The sequence below is a fragment of the Pleurodeles waltl genome, chromosome 5, assembly GCF_031143425.1.
Source record: "Pleurodeles waltl isolate 20211129_DDA chromosome 5, aPleWal1.hap1.20221129, whole genome shotgun sequence".
Classification (NCBI taxonomy): domain Eukaryota; kingdom Metazoa; phylum Chordata; class Amphibia; order Caudata; family Salamandridae; genus Pleurodeles; species Pleurodeles waltl.
In genome coordinates, this window is record NC_090444.1 from 722,344,228 (window position 1) to 722,363,240 (window position 19,013).

The 19,013-nt window shown below is 42.6% G+C and overlaps 1 protein-coding gene across 1 annotated transcript in view; it reads left to right on the plus strand.

The window, feature by feature from the left end:
* MEMO1 (mediator of cell motility 1) overlaps positions 1 to 19,013 on the plus strand; it is a 198,675-nt gene that overhangs the window by 82,511 nt on the left and 97,151 nt on the right. The window contains exon 3 of the mRNA XM_069234683.1: positions 6,629 to 6,697. Coding sequence (XP_069090784.1) covers positions 6,629 to 6,697 — 69 coding nt within the window. The remainder of the gene's footprint in view (positions 1 to 6,628; positions 6,698 to 19,013) is intronic.

A 19,013-nucleotide genomic window follows, 5' to 3' on the forward strand; every position in this document is an offset into this window, starting at 1 on the left:
ATAAATAAATCTTTTGGATGCCAATGGAGGAAACGAGGATTATGGAGCAAACCCCATTAGGGACCAGTGCTGCACTGCAGAAAGTGGGGGCTCTGTCTGGTTTTAAAAAATGGGACATGATAGGCAAAACCAAAGTGAGGGGCATATGGCCACAGAGAGAATGAAATTGATTCAAAACTTGGGAGCGGAGTTCTTGTTACATGACTTCCAGCACTACAGGCATCTGTAGTGAAGCATAGTATGCAGTCATACGAAGATAAACTGATAAACCTTCAGAATAGAACACTGCTAGAAAATAGAGTAGCATCTGAATCGCTTCAAGCTAAGGCATTATTATTCAAAATATACAAAACTGTGATTAACAGTTCCCCTGGCAGATTGGATATTCTTGAGCAATAAGTACAACAGGGTGTGCAGAGTGGGAAGAGCAATGTAGGTACCCCTTGAGGTGGGAATATGATCAGGATTCATGGTGGTGCAGTTAAAATTCTTACAGTGCGCATGTACCACAGACATACACAACGAATGTTTAAGGGGGCGTGGGACTCAGGGTCTGTTTCTGCATAGATAATGGAAATGGCTCCAAATGGCAACTTTTTAGGGCAAGATTGGGTCCCACTTATTTGCAGTAACTGAAATTACTGTGAATCTGACAATCAGCTCGTCTTACTGGGGATCTGGAATGAAAAAACCCCATCAGAATATGGCATAAAACTATACGAAATTGGAGGGGGGGGGTTGTCGCCATAAGGCAGTGGTTCCCAAACTGTGCGCCGCTGCACCCCGGTGCGCCGTGACAAGTTGCCTGGGGCGCCGTGCGCATTTTTGAAAACATGAAATGCCACACTTCAGAAATGATTTATGCACGCGGTTTATACCAGCGTAACTTACGCAGGGAGGTAATTATTTTCCACTCGAGCAGTAGACATTAGCATTTTATGTCGGGGGATTACATGAGCCCAACCTGTCAACGTCTTGCATTATGGTTTCACCCAGCGTGATTACGTTCTTCGGCATTTACACGTGCGCAGCAATTCAGAGACTCCGAGAGCCCCCTCAGCATTCCAAGTCGAATTTCAGCTCATTGTCAGGTAATTACGGTAATTATTATCGTTTTTAGAATTTGGAATCAACATTGTAGACTGTAAACCTTGGAGAATATAACTGCGTGCACCTATGCAAATGTTCTGCTAGGTTCAAAGGGTAAGTGTGCATTATCTTCGACTTCACACAGAATAGGGGGGGAACGATTACGATGCATAAATGAAACTCGCAGAGTATCCCTTCTCCTCTCAAGCCTTTTCATAACTCATTTCTCTCTGCTAGATGGGGACTCTGATGGCTGGCATGGAAACGGTGATGAGAAGTAAGCCATTTCCCTTCCCTGCAAGGAGCCTATTATTCCGCATGCATAGGCCATTTGCAACAAAGGTCGCTGCAAAGTCATCCACAACACAGCCCAGGTTTACACAAACTTTTAACGCCTCCCCCCACGCTTCACCCCATTTATTTTCGATTTCTGCTCTCGTGCCGGTCATAATGCCAGAGCACACGTGTGTTCCTTGCTGGTTGTCACTGGCCCAGATTATGTGTCCTCGTGCTCAGCTGGGAGGGCGGGAAGAGTCTCTGCCAGGGAGGGCGCTCCCAGCACTGAGTGTGGAAGGGTGTTTGTTCGTGTTTGTAATACAACACACGCATTCCCTGCTTAATTTGTAAAGGAATAAGTGCCAGGGTCCAACGTTTTGATTAGAACCTGCAGACTAACATAACTGTTAATTCTCCCGGAAAACAAACGCTTTCAAATGACAGAATTGTTTTCTTTCCAAAACACAAGACTAGTTAGGCCACACATTACAAAGGCGCTCGTGCTCATCATTATACACTTCTTAGGAGATTTCCCATACAAATTTCCCCAGGTAAGCAACATGGCTATACGACCGTTAAAGTCGGGCTGGACTATGCCCATTGGAGCAGGGTCAAGACTGATTTGCTTATGGCTGAATACAAATAGAGGTGGCACAGTGTGCAAAATAAAGATGGACTGGAGGGATGGGGTCCTGAGAAACTGCTAGTGGTTGAGATTAAATCAAGCATTTTTTTTCTGTATACTTCAGTGTGCGGGTAGGCCCGGGTGTGGGCCCCTGGCACATTGTGGCACATTGTGGCACATTGTGGCACTGGAGCCAAGCAATATTTGGCTAGTGATCCCTAATAAGGGCAAAACCAGTCATGAGTTGTGTTGTGCTCTGGTTAAGGGAAGAACTGGTCAGGCAGTTTGGGCTGCACTGTTCACACTCTTCACATTGGAGCAGGGTCAAGACTGATTTGCATATGGCTGGGACTAAAGACTGAAGTGGCACAGCGTGCAAAATAATGATGGACTGGAATGGGGTCCTGAGAACTTGCCAATTTCCTACTGCAGCAGCTCTCCCCAGGGATGTTCAAGGAGTAGTTCCTAAAGAACGTTTTAAAAAAGTAGAATATATTGGCAATTTAAAAAAAATAAAAACGTTTTCAAGCACATTGGCTTGCACCATAGTTGTTAATGCCTTCACATATTGCCCCTATCATCTTCTTGATGCTAAGAATTGCACCCTGCAGAAACCACCCCTTTTCTCAAGAAACTGCAGAGTGGGAGTGTGAACGACATTGCTTAATTTGTAAATAAAAATGTGCCGGTACCCAAAATCCTCCTCTTAAACATGGGCTGCTGAAATTAAATGTGGGAAAATGGAATACTGAGGCAGTGTAATACTAAATCCATCTCAGGCCTCTTCAATGATTTTAAAACCACTTCCTTCCCCTTCAGCTCACTCTTGCAGCTTTCTGTTTTCTACCATTGTGACACTATTTTGTTTTTTCTCTTCCTCAGTCTTTCCCTTTCTTCTCTTCTACGTGTGAACTGATTGGCATCTTTATGATTGACAATGAAGAGATTTTTAATACCGAGTTCAAGTTCGTCTGAGCAAAGTGAAGTCTCAGGTTCTTCAGAGAAAAAAGAGGATGGGAAGCGAAAAACCAAGTACAGAAAGTATGATGACGGGTATCTAGATTATGGTTTCACATGTGTACAGGTTAATAATGAGGAGCGGCCTCAATGTGTAATCTGTTTAAAAGTTTTGGCTTTAGAATCCATGCTTCCAAGTAAACTAAAGCGTCATCTTGAAAGTCTTCACCCAAATGTGGTTGGAAAGCCAAGGGAATTTTTCCAAAGAAAACTAACAGAAGCCAAGTTACAAAAGACCACTTTCTCAAAACAAGCCAAAGTTAAAAGTAACGCCCTCTTGTCTTCTTAGAAAGTGGCCTATCGTGTTGCACAGTGTAAAAAAACACACACAATTGCAGAAGAGCTGATTTTGCCTGCTGCTGTTGATATGGTAACCATCTTGCTTGGCGAAGATGCTGGTAAACAGCTGCTCAAAGTGCCTCTTTCTAATAATACTATCAGCCGGAGGATAAAGGATATGGCTGACGATATTAACGATCAGCTCATCTGTAACTTAAAAGGCAAAGACTTTGCACTCCAACTGGACGAGGCAACAGACAACCAAAAAGACACCCATCTTATTTGCTATGTCAGGTTTGTTAATGAAAAAAAAATAGTTGAGGATTTGTTGTTCTGTAAGGAAATGAAAGGTGGAACTACCGGTCAAGATTTGTTTGCGGTTGTAGATGATTTTATGGTACAGAATCAGATTGACTGGGAGAGATGTGTTGGAGTTTGTACAGACGGGGGTCGTTCAATGGCTGGATGCTACCAAGGACTTCAAGCTCGCTTACGGTCTAAAGCACCTAATGCTATTTGGACACACTGTATAATACACAGAGAAGCACTAGCAGCAGGAAACCTCAGTGAAGAACTGCATAATATTCTGAAAATAGTCACCAAAGTGATACATTTTATTAAAACAAGACCAATGAAAGCAAGATTTTTTGCTAAGCTGTGTCAAGACATGGGTGCCGAACACTCATGCCTCTTGTTCTACAGCAGTTCTCGATGGCTGTCTCTCGGTAACTCCCTGCTTAGGGTGTATGAGCTTAGGAATGAAATATACTCCTATCTACACGATGATGAACATTGTTTTGCTGACAAATTTATTGATGCAGACTTTCTAATACAAATGGCTTTTCTTTCGGATCTTTTTGAAAAACTGAACACACTGAACAAGTCCTTGCAAGGTAATAATACTAACATCTTGCAGCTCTCAGACAAAGTTTCAGGGTTTAAGAAAAAAGTCATCCTTTGGAAAGGCAGTGTAAGCAAAGGTGACTATAAATGTTTTCCTTCATTGGACAAGTTTCTGCAAGACAATGAAATGGCATTAAAGGAGGAACTGAGGACAGTTTTTGTTCTGTATTTGTCACAACTGCATTTTTACCTTCAGAAATATTTCCCAGAGGATGAAGTGGAGCCAATAAAATGGGTGAGAGATCCCTTCAATGCTGAGATACCTCAGCATTTCAATAACGAGGAAGCAGAACAGCTCATTGACATTTCAAGTGACTCAACATTGAAAGTACAATTCCAGTCTCTGTCACTGCTTGAGTTTTGGTGCCAAACTCAAGATGAATACCCAGTGATTAGCAAGATTGCCCTGCGTGTTTTGATCCCGTTTGCTACTTCCTACCTTTGTGAAGCTGGTTTCTCAGCAGTTGCAGTGATAAAGTCAAAATATAGGGCAAAAATTCACCTTGAAAAAGAAATGCGTGTTGCGATCTCAAAAATAACACCAAGATTTTAGGAGCTTTGTAAAGAAAAACCAGCACATCCATCTCACTAGGATTTTCCAAACATAGGCCTTTCTATTTTGTTCACATTCAGACTCCCTGGTTTTTCTTGTTAATTAAAAAACATTTACTACAGAACTTTGTTGTGTGGTTAATCTTACATGTGTTCAAAAAAGGTTGCTAATTTGTGGAAACATTTTTGGCTCTTGATATTGTATTGTTTCTGACTTAACTGAATAAAAAAAAAGTAAACAACTTGTATTTTTATTTTGTTACCAATATGATAATACCTTCATCGCCTACATCCCAATTATTTGCAGGGAGAAAATTTGAAGTACTCCTGAGGCTGGGCTTAAATCGCCCACCCGAAAAAAAAAGTAACATAATGGGGAGCCGCGGGCAATGGCCAATGTAGGTGAAGGGAGCCGCCGGTCGAAAAAGTTTGGGAACCACTGCGATAAGGGATATCGCTAGATACTGGAGTTCACTAGTGACAGCGGACTTTGAGACATGAAATGAAAGCCTGTATTGGTACTTGATGCCAGACAAAGTGCTTTTTCATAGAAGAGACTGCTTGAAAAGGTTTGCGGAGATGGGGAGTCAGTGGTGTGTTGGTGAGAAATTGTAACAGACAGATGTACTTTACTATTCATGTTACCAGTGACAAAATAAATGTTGAAACCAGACAGGATCCAGAGGTTATGTTGACCTGTATAGGGGGCGCATCATTGTCGTTTTGATGCTATGTTCCTTTTATTATAATATGTAACAGGACTTCTGAAATGTTGTTCGGTTCAAGTATTGGAGAACTAATAAACGTGGTTTTAAAGAAGATCACTAAATATCACCCAAAGGATGGAAGTGTGTACTGTTTTTTTTTTTTTGTTTGTTTTTTTGCCTGAGTGGGCCAGCTGCATCGGCTCACGTGTTGCACTTTGTAAATGCAAATGAGATTTTTTTTTAATACTGACCAGTAGAGTGACTGAGGAATGAACAGTGGAAGCAGAAAATAACATGTTGTCTGTGTTACTCACATGCATCTTGTTTAGTTTGCGTATGCGGGAAATCTGTGTATCTTTTTTATCACAGACTGTGCCCAGAGCTGTAGGCCACTGTTACCTACTTTGGTTGGAATTTTTCTTTATATCCATATAACTCTTATTAGCACAGTATGTGTTCAATACGTTTCTAATGTTTTCTGTTGTGGAAGGTTTCTGTAGCTTTCGGCACCTCGTTGTTGTGGATGCATTTATGACTGATTATTTTTGAAGTCTGTGTTGGTTGTATGAATAAACAATTATTCTCTGGCTATAATTGTCATCTAGGTGTGTAACGGCCCATTTTCCATTGAATTCAAGAATCACTTTTTATCTAGTATTTGTGAATTGTTTTTTTTTACTTTAAGCATACTAAGTATGAACATGTGTATAGGTTTACCCAGCCCTAAACAACTGTCCTTTACCATCCCTCAGCTCACCCCACTCGTCATACACCATTTAAACGTTAAACCCATTAGGCCTAATTGTTGCATTAATGTCAACTTGTAACTTGTGAGCCCACACATAACTGCACGACATACCATAGCTTTCATAGGAATTTGCTTTGATGACTTATATATATATATATATATATATATATATATATATATATATATATATATATATATATATAGTGTGTGTGTGTGTGTAGAATTTTGGATGTCTTCACTGTCAGAATTTGTGCAAAGGTCACTTAATACATATCCCAATTCTCACTTTTGGTGTATCTTAAATGCCTCATGTACTTATTGTATTATGTACAGATAATGTTTTTGTAGAGCATCTCTGCTAAATGAAAAAGTATACTTTATTTCATTTTAGCTTGTAATCAAAGCTAGCATTTACTTGTTTTTGTTTTGTAGCCATGCAGGATACACATATTGCGGGTCGTGTGCTGCCCATGCGTACAAGCAGGTTGACCCTTCTATCACGTAAGTAGCATCTGAGTTGTCTAACTCTGTTACTGCTTGAGAGTGATATGGATATATGGAGCTCAAGGCTCATTACATAGTACCCGCTAAGTTGTTTATGCCCCACAGCACCACAGTTTGATACATACAACCAAAGAAGATTTGTTTGAGTATAAGTAACACAAGGACAAGCCTTCCTGTAAATTCCCTTAGGTATATTCCTTTAAATGAGACATAGCCTAGTTATTTAACTTGGGTTCATTCGTTTTTCAATCCTTTAATGTTTCTATAAGAAAGTGGTAGAATTCTTGTTATTTTCAATATAAAGAGATTAAAGAAATCAGTGTAATAGGGTGAATGCCTGAAGAGAAATTGTATCTCCTAGGCTACTTCCCTTACTGAAGTGTCAATACAGTGGTACTTCATGAGAGGCATAATGAACTCAATTTGTCTTTGCCTTGGCAAAAGAAACCACCTGAAGACCACAAAAGTGATGAAAACAATAATACAAGATATGTCTGGCGTTGTTTTATTTAACTCTTCTTGTGATTCTTCATGTACTTATGCTTTGCAAATACAACTGGTTAACTGACCACAATTTGACAGGAACCTTAACTCAATATTTCCTCTGACTAGTGTCTGAACTTTCTGACAACATGTTAATCACAAGAAATCGTTCTTCTGCAGTATCTTTAGCTTTACTACTTGTTTGGAGTTAATCTGACTCAAAGTATTAAGAAAAAGAGGTTAGTTAACTTTAAAAATCCATGTGCAGTCACTTATGCATGCAAGCACAACTTTTGACCACGCTTCATTAACTATCCAAGTGTTCAGAAATTGTATTAAAATGGATGTTTCTATTAGTCATATTGTTATGTTTATTATTACCATAGCAGTAGGGGAGTATTTTTCTTTTTGACACAGCCATTTCCTTATTAGTTTGGTATTCATGTGATTGCTGACAGGTATTAGTCATTGACGATGTCAGGTTCTTATACAGACACACTGCATTGGGGGTGCCTCATTTTGACTTCTCAGTATTAACTTGGCACAGCTGGGCAGGCAAAAATTAAGTATGCTAAGGAAATGCAATGTGAGCCTCAAGGCCCAAAATAAAGAAGCGACTTTAAACAGGAAACCCAAATACCGAAGGAATGGAGCTGTTCAAGAGTACAGAAAAGTCGGCATAACCGTAAAGGGAGAAAGTGAAGCAGTATCAAGTTAAAGGATATGCATTCTAACAGAATGGTTGGATTTATGAACTAGACAAATAACAATTTTGTATTGGTTTTGATCCATTCCATGTACCCCACACATTATTATGCCACAGAACACTTTGGCCATTTATGTTGTGTTGACTAAGTGTGTCTGGAGATCATTTCTATGTTCGATGAATATAGGGGCTCTTCTGGTTAAAGCAGGTGCCTTGTGAGATCCATGTGCACAATCATGAATACAGCATCCATAACATAACTCCCCTTCAGCATAATCAAATAGCGTATCCAGCATACCTATTCTGCCCTTTGTCTGCATCTCCGTTCTGTGAATACAGTCATGATTATCAAAGGGTTGCTGTGCACTTTCAATATAAGGGAAGGTAGTGTAACTGCATTCAAAATATTGCATCAACATCAAATGTGGCAGAGAAATATGTGCATGGTTTTATGTAATCATCCTGCTGCTGTAAGAATACGCTGAAGCACTCCCTTCGACTCATGAAGAAAAAGGTGAACGTCTTTAACAATAGTATTTATCTGCATGACTACTCTAAACCATAAAGCAAGAGATTTGCAGAGAACTTTCCAAATAGCAAGGAAGCTGCGTTCATGGTCCACCATCCAAGGCAAAGGCTCAGGTGTGTCCTTGTGGGTAAACGCCATTAATGGCTTTACCGTTAGTGAAAATCAGAAATCCAATAGCAGCAATAGCCAGTCATTCCAAAAATGTGAACAGTTGTTTTTATCTGTTTAGAGGTGGCACAGCCAAAACGCATGCACTCCGTGTCTGATTGTCTCTGCCCTTTCGACAAATGGTCTAAGTAGAAACCTTCCTTTTGAACAAATTGTATCTTATCAGGAGACACCTTTAGTCCCCTATCAGCTAAGAAATTCAGTAACTTTACAGTATCTGTTGTGCAGTGTTCTTTAGTAGTGCTGGCCCATAACAAATCATTTATTTACTGCACCAATTCGTATCTTGTTGACATGTAGGAGTATCGAATTATTATTTTTATTCCAAATATTAAACTGTCAGTTTACCCCTAAGGAGCTTGTGTGAAACAATAATAATTATGTAGCTGATCTCAACTTTAGTTCTAATTCAGTCCTTTTGTTCAATGCATTGGACAAATATATTTGTCTGTCTGCACCTTCTGCATTCTGATTAGTATTAAGGGGTACCTAAATTAAATCATGGCCGTTTTATGCATACCTCTGTACACCTTCATATTTATACCACAGTGCTTTTTCAGTTATGCTGAAATAATGATTTTATCAATAAAAAACTTCAAGCAGCTCATAACCTAAACTGTTGTGTGATATATAGAGTTCAATTAACTTGCTTTTGATATTACTTATTTACTGTATTCTGCATCTTCATCCATATCGTAGTGCTCTATTCTGTGACTGCCAGAGGCTGCTGGTTTCTGACTTTGTCAGTAGACCTCTTTAATTGAGAACACAGAAGAACTGAACTTCAGTAAGTAGGCATTGGAACGATTTATCCATCTCCCTCATCTCTCCTCGCTCATTGCCTGCCCCTGAAGTGCTTGACACTCTGTGCAGGGGGCTATCTCAACTTGTCCTCCTCTCGCTCCTGGGCTTAAATATTACCGGGGCCTAGCTCTCTTGACTTCCCTTTTGTATTGATGAAGGGCGCTCCATCTGGACTTGCCACTTTCTGTCCTACTGTTAGTCTCACTCCCCTCTGAAGTAAGAACAGATGGTGAAGATAAGGGGTGGTGGTAATGATTCTGCATGTTTGCTCACCTGAGATGCTGTCAGGCTACACATATAACTCTTAGAGTGCCACACACCTTCTATACATCCAACACTGATTTAAAATAATGCCTGGTGAACGTGGCATCGCATCTGTTTACTGGCTTCAAAATATTGTCAACTCTAGCATCATGAGTGAAAGCCTTGGAGGCTGTCGCACTGCCAGAAAAACGACTCCCCTGAGAGCAAAAATACCAACGTCTTGCATTGCCCACCTCACCAATCATGCCAGAGTCAATGATGATAATATCAAAAACTGTTTTACACCTCTTAGACCTGTCTATGTATTGGACTGAGTTCTCCTGGAAGACTAAATATCACCCCATCCAGAGTAAAAGTTGAAAGCTTGTACATCCAGTGCTTGCTGATAGAAAATCTTGTAGAGCAAAATGGTTAGCTTGGCAAACAACTCCTTGTGAGACAAATGCTTGTTAACGGGCCACTCAAACCAGCTCCATTCCCTTTCTGATATGCCACAGCTGGGTGCATCAGTTCCCTGATGGTTAACAATGCTGAATCCTTTAAGCACATTGTATACTAATAGTTTCCCCCGCTTAGTTTATTAGGCACCTGAGCATGACGCACAAAATCTCTGACTGACACAAGCTCAACGTATGAGAACCCCTACCTGAATCTGCAAACACAGACAAATCAGGACCTGAATAACATTGGCCTCCATGCGATCAAGATCCCTTTCTACACACCAAGCACTCCTGCATATATATGTTTGTGTGTCCAGGCCTAGTCAATGAAAAAAGCAGTTGGTTGACCTCTTCCACAGTCCTTGTTAACAAGCTCAATTTTTTTACCTACCAGCGATCCTTGCCATTCACTAATCCATCAGACTGAGAAATCCTTCCTAAATCAGAGGGTGAATCTCCCTTTCAGAACTCAGTGGAAGCTTCAGGAATAGTGGTAGAGGACTAGGCACTCAGAAGAATCAGATCAGCTGACTTATGCCACTACTCTCAAAATCAGGATAAATGGAGTAGTGTCCACCCGATAAATGGAGAAATGGAACTGTACAAATCCATGGTCCAGTCCTGGTGGAACACATCAATTGTCAAAGCCCTGTGGGCCCAGGCTCCAGCTGAAAAATGCTGGGACCTGGGCATTCGATCTGGATGCAATGAGATCCTTTGTTGGGCATGCCCATCTCATTGCGCATTCAAAAATGCCTTCCACATCAAACCGCTAGCCTCTGGAGCCCCCTAGGAAACGGGAATCCTGTCAGTGACCATGTTAGTCCTTCTGGAGAGATTCCAATGTGAATAAGATCCACTTTTCAAGGCAGAGCTACCAAAAAATCCATGGCAAAATCCACATGCATCCTGGATCTGGTCCTTCTGAACCTTTTGACATATTATATCCCTAACACATTGGCGGCTTGAGGATGATGTCTAATGCTAAGTCGAAGTTAACCTGCCATTCCAAGCCTCTGTATTCCAGCAACCTCAGATTTTCTGTTCTTGCATCCTCCCGCAGTAAAATGTCTTCCTAACAAGACAGACCTTACTATAAATATAGAATCTTGAGCCTGTGTGACGGATGACCTGAATGGAAAAAAAGCCAGAAGGCCCTATATCCTGGCTATCAATCTCTATTGGATCTGCCTCTTGACAGGAAGGAGCTTTGGCTTTGATCTTGCCAAGTAACTCCCTCCCTGAATGCCATTGTGGTCTTGGAAGTGATACTGGCTGTACAAGTGCTCCTTGCCACATCTGGCCCCTCCATAAATCTTAGGGTTGAAAACTTTTTTTAAGGGGGTCTGCCCCTTACAACCTTTGGGATTAGGCCCAGCCTCTAGAGAGGCCCGGTCCTTAACGCCCTGTACATCCTGGCAGGAACAGACTTTCAGAAGCCTTCTAGGAAGGCACAATATGCATTACATAAAAGTCACTAGGACCTTTGCTCTTAGCCAGACTGCACCTCAGAATCGGTTGACTCCTGGGTTCTTTGGCCACCTTCGCCATCTCCAAGATTTTTGTGAGTGGCCAGACAGAACAAATAATAAGCACATCTGGACCTAATCCCCCCCTCACCCCTGGCCTCTTGTGGGCTTTTTCAGACTTTTCCATTAAGGTAGCCATCTTACTATCCAACTTGGGCATGAGGGTAATTTTGCCCTCAGTGGAGGAAATGGCGCATCCATCGCAGTTCTGGTAACCACATTGGTTTTTTAGGCAACTGCAACATTGCTAATTCAGAGTTGATCTTGAACCCCTAAAACTACATAAGTCTATTGCTGACTAAGTCTGTCATTTCCTGAGGTATAGGGGACTCCAGTCCTTGTAGGAGTTTAATCACTATTAGTGTTAACAACAGTAAGTCATCCTTTTCACCAGGCGTACAAATTATGTTGTATAATTAATCACCTTAGTTCTCTGCCAGCTGGCAACCACTAGATGGAGGAGTTGTGGAAGACTCAGGGGACTGGCTGGTCAGAACCTGGTTGAATGAAAGTACATTAAGTTCCCAAACTTGTCCCTGCCTGAAGAACTACAGAAACCTGTTATATAGAAAGGTACACTGTTCTAAAGACGTTTTTTTTTTTTTATATATATAGGAATACAGGGACGAAGAGTGTCAGAGATATCATTGATATCAGGAGAGCCCTAAAGCACCCAATAGGGTGACGGATTTCATCATTGGGCTATCTCCTCGTCAGACAGGTGCTGCAATGTCTGGCGGACCACCCCAACAATTGGGATGGTGCTCAACCAAAGGCAATTTGCCAGGTGGAGGTCTGAAACGAATACTGACTAAGAGGATAGAGAAGGGTGTAAGAGTGAAGGAGAGTGTAAGTAAGATAAAATTGGCTCTGAGCCTAAAACATCACTTTAATGAATCAGAGGAAAGGTTCAGGCCAAGATTAAAAATCATTCAGAGTATTAGCGGGAATAATGTCCCGCTATACTCTATAAAGAAGGAAAGGTAGTGTGCCTAATCCTGTCAATTTGTGGTCAACATGTTTCACGTCTTTTTATCGTCAATAAGTGATCCTGTGACGCTTCGTCAGGACCCAGAAAACGACTTCTCCTATTCAAACAAATATGAAGTGCTGGAATGTCACTTACAAACTGAAGACAAGTTGTCAGTGTCAGTTGGTCAATTAGTCGGCCATCCCATATTAGAGATTGAGCTTCCTAGGACCGCGCTAGCCTCAACCAAGGAGGTATTATTATACCGTCTCCCCAGTCCAGCAGGAAACCTGCCCCAAGCCGCGCGCCTGTAGACGTCTACAGGCGCGCGGCTTGGGGCAGGTTTTTTGTCTTTGGAACAGTGTACCTTTCTATATAACAGGTAATTTTGGGAGACTGTACACTGGACCAGTAATCTCCCTGTCCCTCTTTTGTATTTAATATGAACTACAGAAACCTCCTTGATTTCCAGTAAATCTGCTATCGAGCTCCTTTGTGCTGATCATTGGCTTGAGACCTTTTAACCACTTATCTGGAAAGTGTTGTCCAAAAATCCATTGTGGTTTACATATGACTTCTTGATTTTGGCCTTCCTTTTTATGTCACTGAACTCATTATCTATCAAAGGTGAATGCTTCTGCACAAACTTGATGGAGCATAGTTGAATGGGCTATTTCTGATGGATACTTCTAACCAGATTTCTCACCTTTTAAATATTCATCAGGCTGGATTTGGAAAACTCAAAACAGTACTCCTGTATACTGGTAGGTGGTGTCGTGCAGCTCTGCAATTACCTTATTCTGCTCCAGAAGCAACAAACAGCTGCATATAGGTGCCACCAATGTCAGTTAATTTCTTTCTGTGCTTTCAGACAAGAAGTTGGAGTTCTACTCTCTTTATCTATGACAAGATTGTTCTAGTCTTTTTCACAAAAGTGGCATTGACAGGATTCTGGCCTCAGGATGTTATACCTTCTACTTCCTTGTGCTGTAGAAGGAAGAGGGACTCCATCTTATTTTAGATCTCTACCCTCTCAATGCCTTGCGAGAAGAACAAATTTAAGGCTCTCACGCCATCTCAGGTTCTGTCTGCCCTGGATCCTAGAGACTTGATAGTAGTGTTGGACATGCAGGACGCTTAGTGGTTTATCCCCATCCTGGTGACTCTGACAGTATCGGCGGGTCATAGTCAGACAGGAATATTTCCAGTTTGTAGGGCTCCTTTTTGGCCTCACTGGCCAACCTCCGGGAGTTCACGAAGGCAATGGTGTTGGATGCAGCACAATTGCTGAGTCTGTGGATTCCACTACCTCAGTGACTGGCTATTAAAGGCGGCCTTGCCCCAGGCACTTGTAGACCACGTCCAGGCGAGCAGAAGGTTCAGGGCATTTGGGCCATGATCACAATGTTTCAGCCTCAGTCCAGGATCTCAGTCAAGATTCCTCTGAGGCCCCTAGGACTTTTGGCATCCTAATGATCAAAATGTCAAATGACAAATGCGGGCTCTACAGTGAGATCTGAAGTCTCACTGGGCACAGCGCAGAGGGAACCTTTTGGGTTTTATCCAGGCTTTGAAAGGGGCTTCAAAGAGCTGCAGTGGTGGCTGCTTGATGACGTGCCAGTAGCAGACCCCTCTCCTTACCCAACCAGGAGCTCACAGTGGTGACTGATTAATCACTGCTGGGTTGGAGAGGCCATTTGGAAGAGGTGGAGATGAGAGCACTGTAGCTCCACATCGATCTAATGGAGTTGCTGGAGAACTACTTGGTGTGACATCTTCCTGTCAACCATGAGAGGGAGGCATGTCTGGATGTTCACAGACAACACCACCGTCATGTGGTTCTGCCACAAGTAAGGTGGGCTAGGTCTTGCTTCTTCTGCCAGAAACCTCTTTGCTTCTGAAAGTGGCTCAATTGCCAGGACATTTCTCTGGACGTGAACCACCTGGCAGGATTTCTAAACGATTGGGCAGACAAACACAGCTGCCAATGCTTAGCGGATCACAAATGACAGTTGCACCCAGAGGTGGGGAAGGGTGTCTTTTAGCAATGGGTAGAACTGTGGCTTGCTGTTTTCATCACAGCCAAGAAAGTGCAGTCAACACTTGCACTCTGGAGTTCCCAAGACAGCTCTCTCTCTGAGGTGCACTCTAACTAAGATGGAGCTCGGGGACCCCTTTATGCCTTTCCACCCCTGCATCTCCTGGCTCGAATTCTGACAAAGATCAGATACGACTGAGCCAAACTCATTTTAGTGGCTCTGGGTTGGGCCAGGAGAGTGTGTTACCCAGGAACTTCTGGGCAAGAGCATCTCTTTGGATAAAGCTGCTGGTTCGGGAGAATCTTCTTTTGCAACAGCAGAGCAGGGTATTGCATCTGGGTTTGCGCAACCTGCACCTTCTTGGATGGAGATTGAAGGTCGACAATTGATTCCATTTGATCTCTCTAACAAAATCGGTATACTCAGGGCACTAGGACAAAGTTTGTGTCTTGGTGCGGCAGCTTGCAGATGGAACAATTACAGGCCACATTTTCAGATATGTTGTTGATTGTGCTATCTTAGGCCCGAAAAGGTCATATGTGGGGCACTGTAAGAAGCTACTTGGCACCTCTTTCATTTTTTTTTTTTGCACTTGCCACATCAGCCTTCTTTGTTCAAATCACCTGTTGTGATAACTTTACTTAAAGGTGTACAAAATCTGATCCAGCTGAAGCCCTTTGTGATGCCTCATTGGGAATCGAATATGGTTCTCAGTGTTTTAATGTGCACCCTTTTTAGAGCCAATGCACACTGTGCCTTTTGACCCTAAAAATGGTCTTTTTAGTTACTAAAAAATCAGCTCATTGCATGAGTGAGCTGTAGGCTTTTTTTTGGTCCAACCAGCGTATACAACCATTTATCCAGACATAGTGGTGTTAAGGACCCTCGCTGCATTCCTACGGAAATTACGGACACCCTTTCATGTCAGTCAGGCTATCACCCCTCTGACCTTCTTTGCCCCACCACACTATTGAAAGAGGAGGAGAGACACTATTGTTTGGGTTCCAAGAAGGCCCTCAGTTTCTACAGTGATCATACTAGAGACGATCGGGTGGACAATAAGCTCTGTGTGGGCTTTTGGGGAGCAAAGAAAGACAAGAATTGCAGAAGAGAACCATCTCTAGGCGACTAGTCTTCTGCTTTAAAATCTGGTGTGTGCTAGCTAAGAAGCTATCACCTGAATAACTGAGGACTCATTTCACACAAGCCACAGCTGCTAATACAGTGCTGGCATGTTGAGTGCCTGTCCTGAATATCTGTCTTGCATGGACATCCGTGCACATGTTCATGATGCATTCTTGCTTTTAACTGTCAAGAACAGATCTGGATTTGGTATTTCACCCTCTTAGTCATGCAGGACTATACAATCTGAGCCATTTCACAGACCCACCACCTTGGGAGGTACTACCTTGGCATCTATTCACAAGGTGAAGAATCTGAGGTTATAATTATCAATCAGAAGAACAAGCTACTTACTCTCTGTAACCCTCTTTTTGACAGACACTGTATTTGACCGGAGATTTTTCACCACCCATCTCATCCCCGATCTGTGGAATGGGCTTTTTCCAAACTATAAATGTCACAGTTTAGATATTTGCACAATGGTCATACCAATTTGCTACTGGTCTCTGTCACTGATGGTGTGGTCAAGCATATAAAAGAAACTGAAATCAGCGTCCATGGATGGCACCTATATGCTTATCTGTTCGTCACTTCCAGAGTGGAATGGTGTTGACACAGTGCCACACAATGCCATGTCCCAGCATGCATGAGTACTACTTTGAGTTTTCTAGATATAGATCAATGCCTGGGGCTATTCACAAGGTGAGGAATCTCAGGTTAGATAAGAGTATCCACCAGTAAGAGTGTTGCCAAAGGTAAGAGCCTTGTCAAGAGGGTCCACCAGAGGTCTGTCCTGAAATACTGTACAGTATGAAAGAAAAATACATTGCTATTTACCTCCTTCCATTTTTGCAGACACAATAAAGAACCTCTTCCCACGCCCCAGTGCTTAATAGGAAAGAAATGACACTTTCACCTGTAAAGGCTTCAGAAGTTGTTTCTTTCCTGTGGTAAAAAAAGCCTCAATTACATCTGTTCAGCGAGGGTATGTAGTTATTAAACCTGCATTGATTTTTGCCAGCTTCCTCCCCATTTTGGTGTCTGACTGCCATTGTGGTCTTTGAAGTGACCATGACCGAACAAGCACCTCCTACCATCACATGTGACCCCTCTAAAAATCATTATGGTGAAAAAACGTTTTAAGGAGTTCTGTCCCTTGTACACTGGGGCTTTGATCCAGTCTCTGAAGAGGCTAAGTTTGTATGGACTGTCTGCGTTGTGCGAAAAAGGCACACTATGCATTACTTAGAAGACAAATGGATCTTTCTGCTTAGCCAGACCGCAGTTCAGGATCTGTGCATACCACTGTTTCCTTTACCACTTCTGCCATCTCCAAGATATTTGTGATCAGCCAAAAATATCTGATAATTTCTCCTGGCAGGCTTATCTGGACCTCTAGATTTTACCCCTCACCCCCATCCCTCATACCTGCTATATTCCCCCGGATTGGTCTTTGATCGATTTGCCTTTGAAGGTTACCATCCGACTTGGGAGTGACAGCAACTTTGCCCTCAATGAGGGCTTGGAGCACTCCTCCCAGAGGCATTTCTCTAGTGGCTTGCACAACTTTGCCAGTGTGTAAGGGAAACACCAGCTCCCAAGATGGAAGGCTTTATAGCTTGTAGAGACCGTCACAAGCAATTGCCTGCGACAGATCCCCACCAGGTTTGCTGCCTATGGTTCATCTCTAAGGCCTGCAGTAATAGTGAGTCGATGAATCAAAGGCTGTGCAGGACCGCGAGGTGAAGCTCTGTTTCAAAGCATCGCATGACCAAAGCTTTGTTACAAAGCATTGCATGACCCCAATTCCTCCCACCTCCATCATGACTGGGCTGTGTCTAAGTGTGGTCTCGGTCCTATTCGTGGTCCAGAAGCTGTCCCAAGGTCCATCATCGTCGAACTCCAAATGCTCAGGTAAGTTGAAGCAAAAACATTAAAAAAAAATCTCAATTGGCCCCTTCCTGCCACTCTTGTACACCTGATAAGGTGTTTGGGCATAGTCATGTCTCTCAATCTCGCTCCTAATGTTGGTTGGCCTCGGAGCAGATCCTGCAACTTGTGCTGGCACAACCCAAGTTTCCGTGGCCGTCTGCAACACCGAGGCAGATCCAAGAGTCCAGGGATGTTGTGCTGCGACTCTTAGGATCTTTTTTGACTCACTCTGGTGCGCCTGCAGGCCTAACGAGCTTAAAGGCCTTCAATCTGGGTAACTGGGGGTGGGTTTAGCCTTGTCACCAGTTGGATCCTGTGAACACATCACCAGGCCTCAACCGACACCTTTGCTGACTCCACCTACGGATCCACGCCAGTGCACTAAAAGCGAGGAGGTCCTTCCTTCCTGAGGGCTTGCACCAGGCAGTCAAGCCTACCTAATCTTGTTGGCACCCATTTCTGAGAAACCCTGCTACAGCCTGGCATCTATTTACATTCCCTCTACCTCCCAACAGTCAAGGCTGACTTTTGTTCAGTGTAGAAGGTGGTTTAGAGGGAGGAAGCAGGTAGCCAAAACCTGACTACTTCAAAAAATGGAAGAGGCCATGTTTTTCCGGGTATACAGAACCACTCTGCATTTATCAGCTGCACAACAGTTCCATTGAGCATTGCAGTTCTTCAGAGTTATCTTTGTTTGCTAAGGCAGCGCTCTCAGCTAATCACACCACAACAGTCCATGTGGAATGTAACTCTGGTCTCTAACCGCCATTCTTTGACCAGGGAATATGCAGCTCCATCACCCTCTCATCATCATCTGGTCCTGAAGCTTTAAAATGAGGCTTGACTACTTCTTAGAGCAGTTGATCTTTAGTACAGGCAATCGTCCTCAAATGGTCTTAATTGGTATATGCATCTTATTTGGCTATCCCTTTCTGGGTAAGGGGTTTCTCCAAGCAAGACAGCTTTGACTTACTGTGATGATACAGAGAACACAATACAATATTCAGTTAAAGAGGTAGTGGCTATGCCATCTTGCTACCATTCCCCTGGTTTCGGATTCTTTTGTAGACATCTTGGATGCTAAGCAATGAGGAAGAAAAAAGCCTTAAAGCTTCTTTGTTTGAGCCGTTTCCAGGCAGTGTCTGTACTAGTCCTTGTGTTACTTAAATGTACACAAGTTAAGTTGCTGCTAATACACCAGGAATTCTGGACCAGATTTTACAGAAGGCGACTTCTGGCTCAGGTTTTGGCTTCATCCCACTGTTAACGCGTCCCTTTATGTTAATTTGTTACACATTAGGACTCGTTTTAGGCCAATGAATCTTGT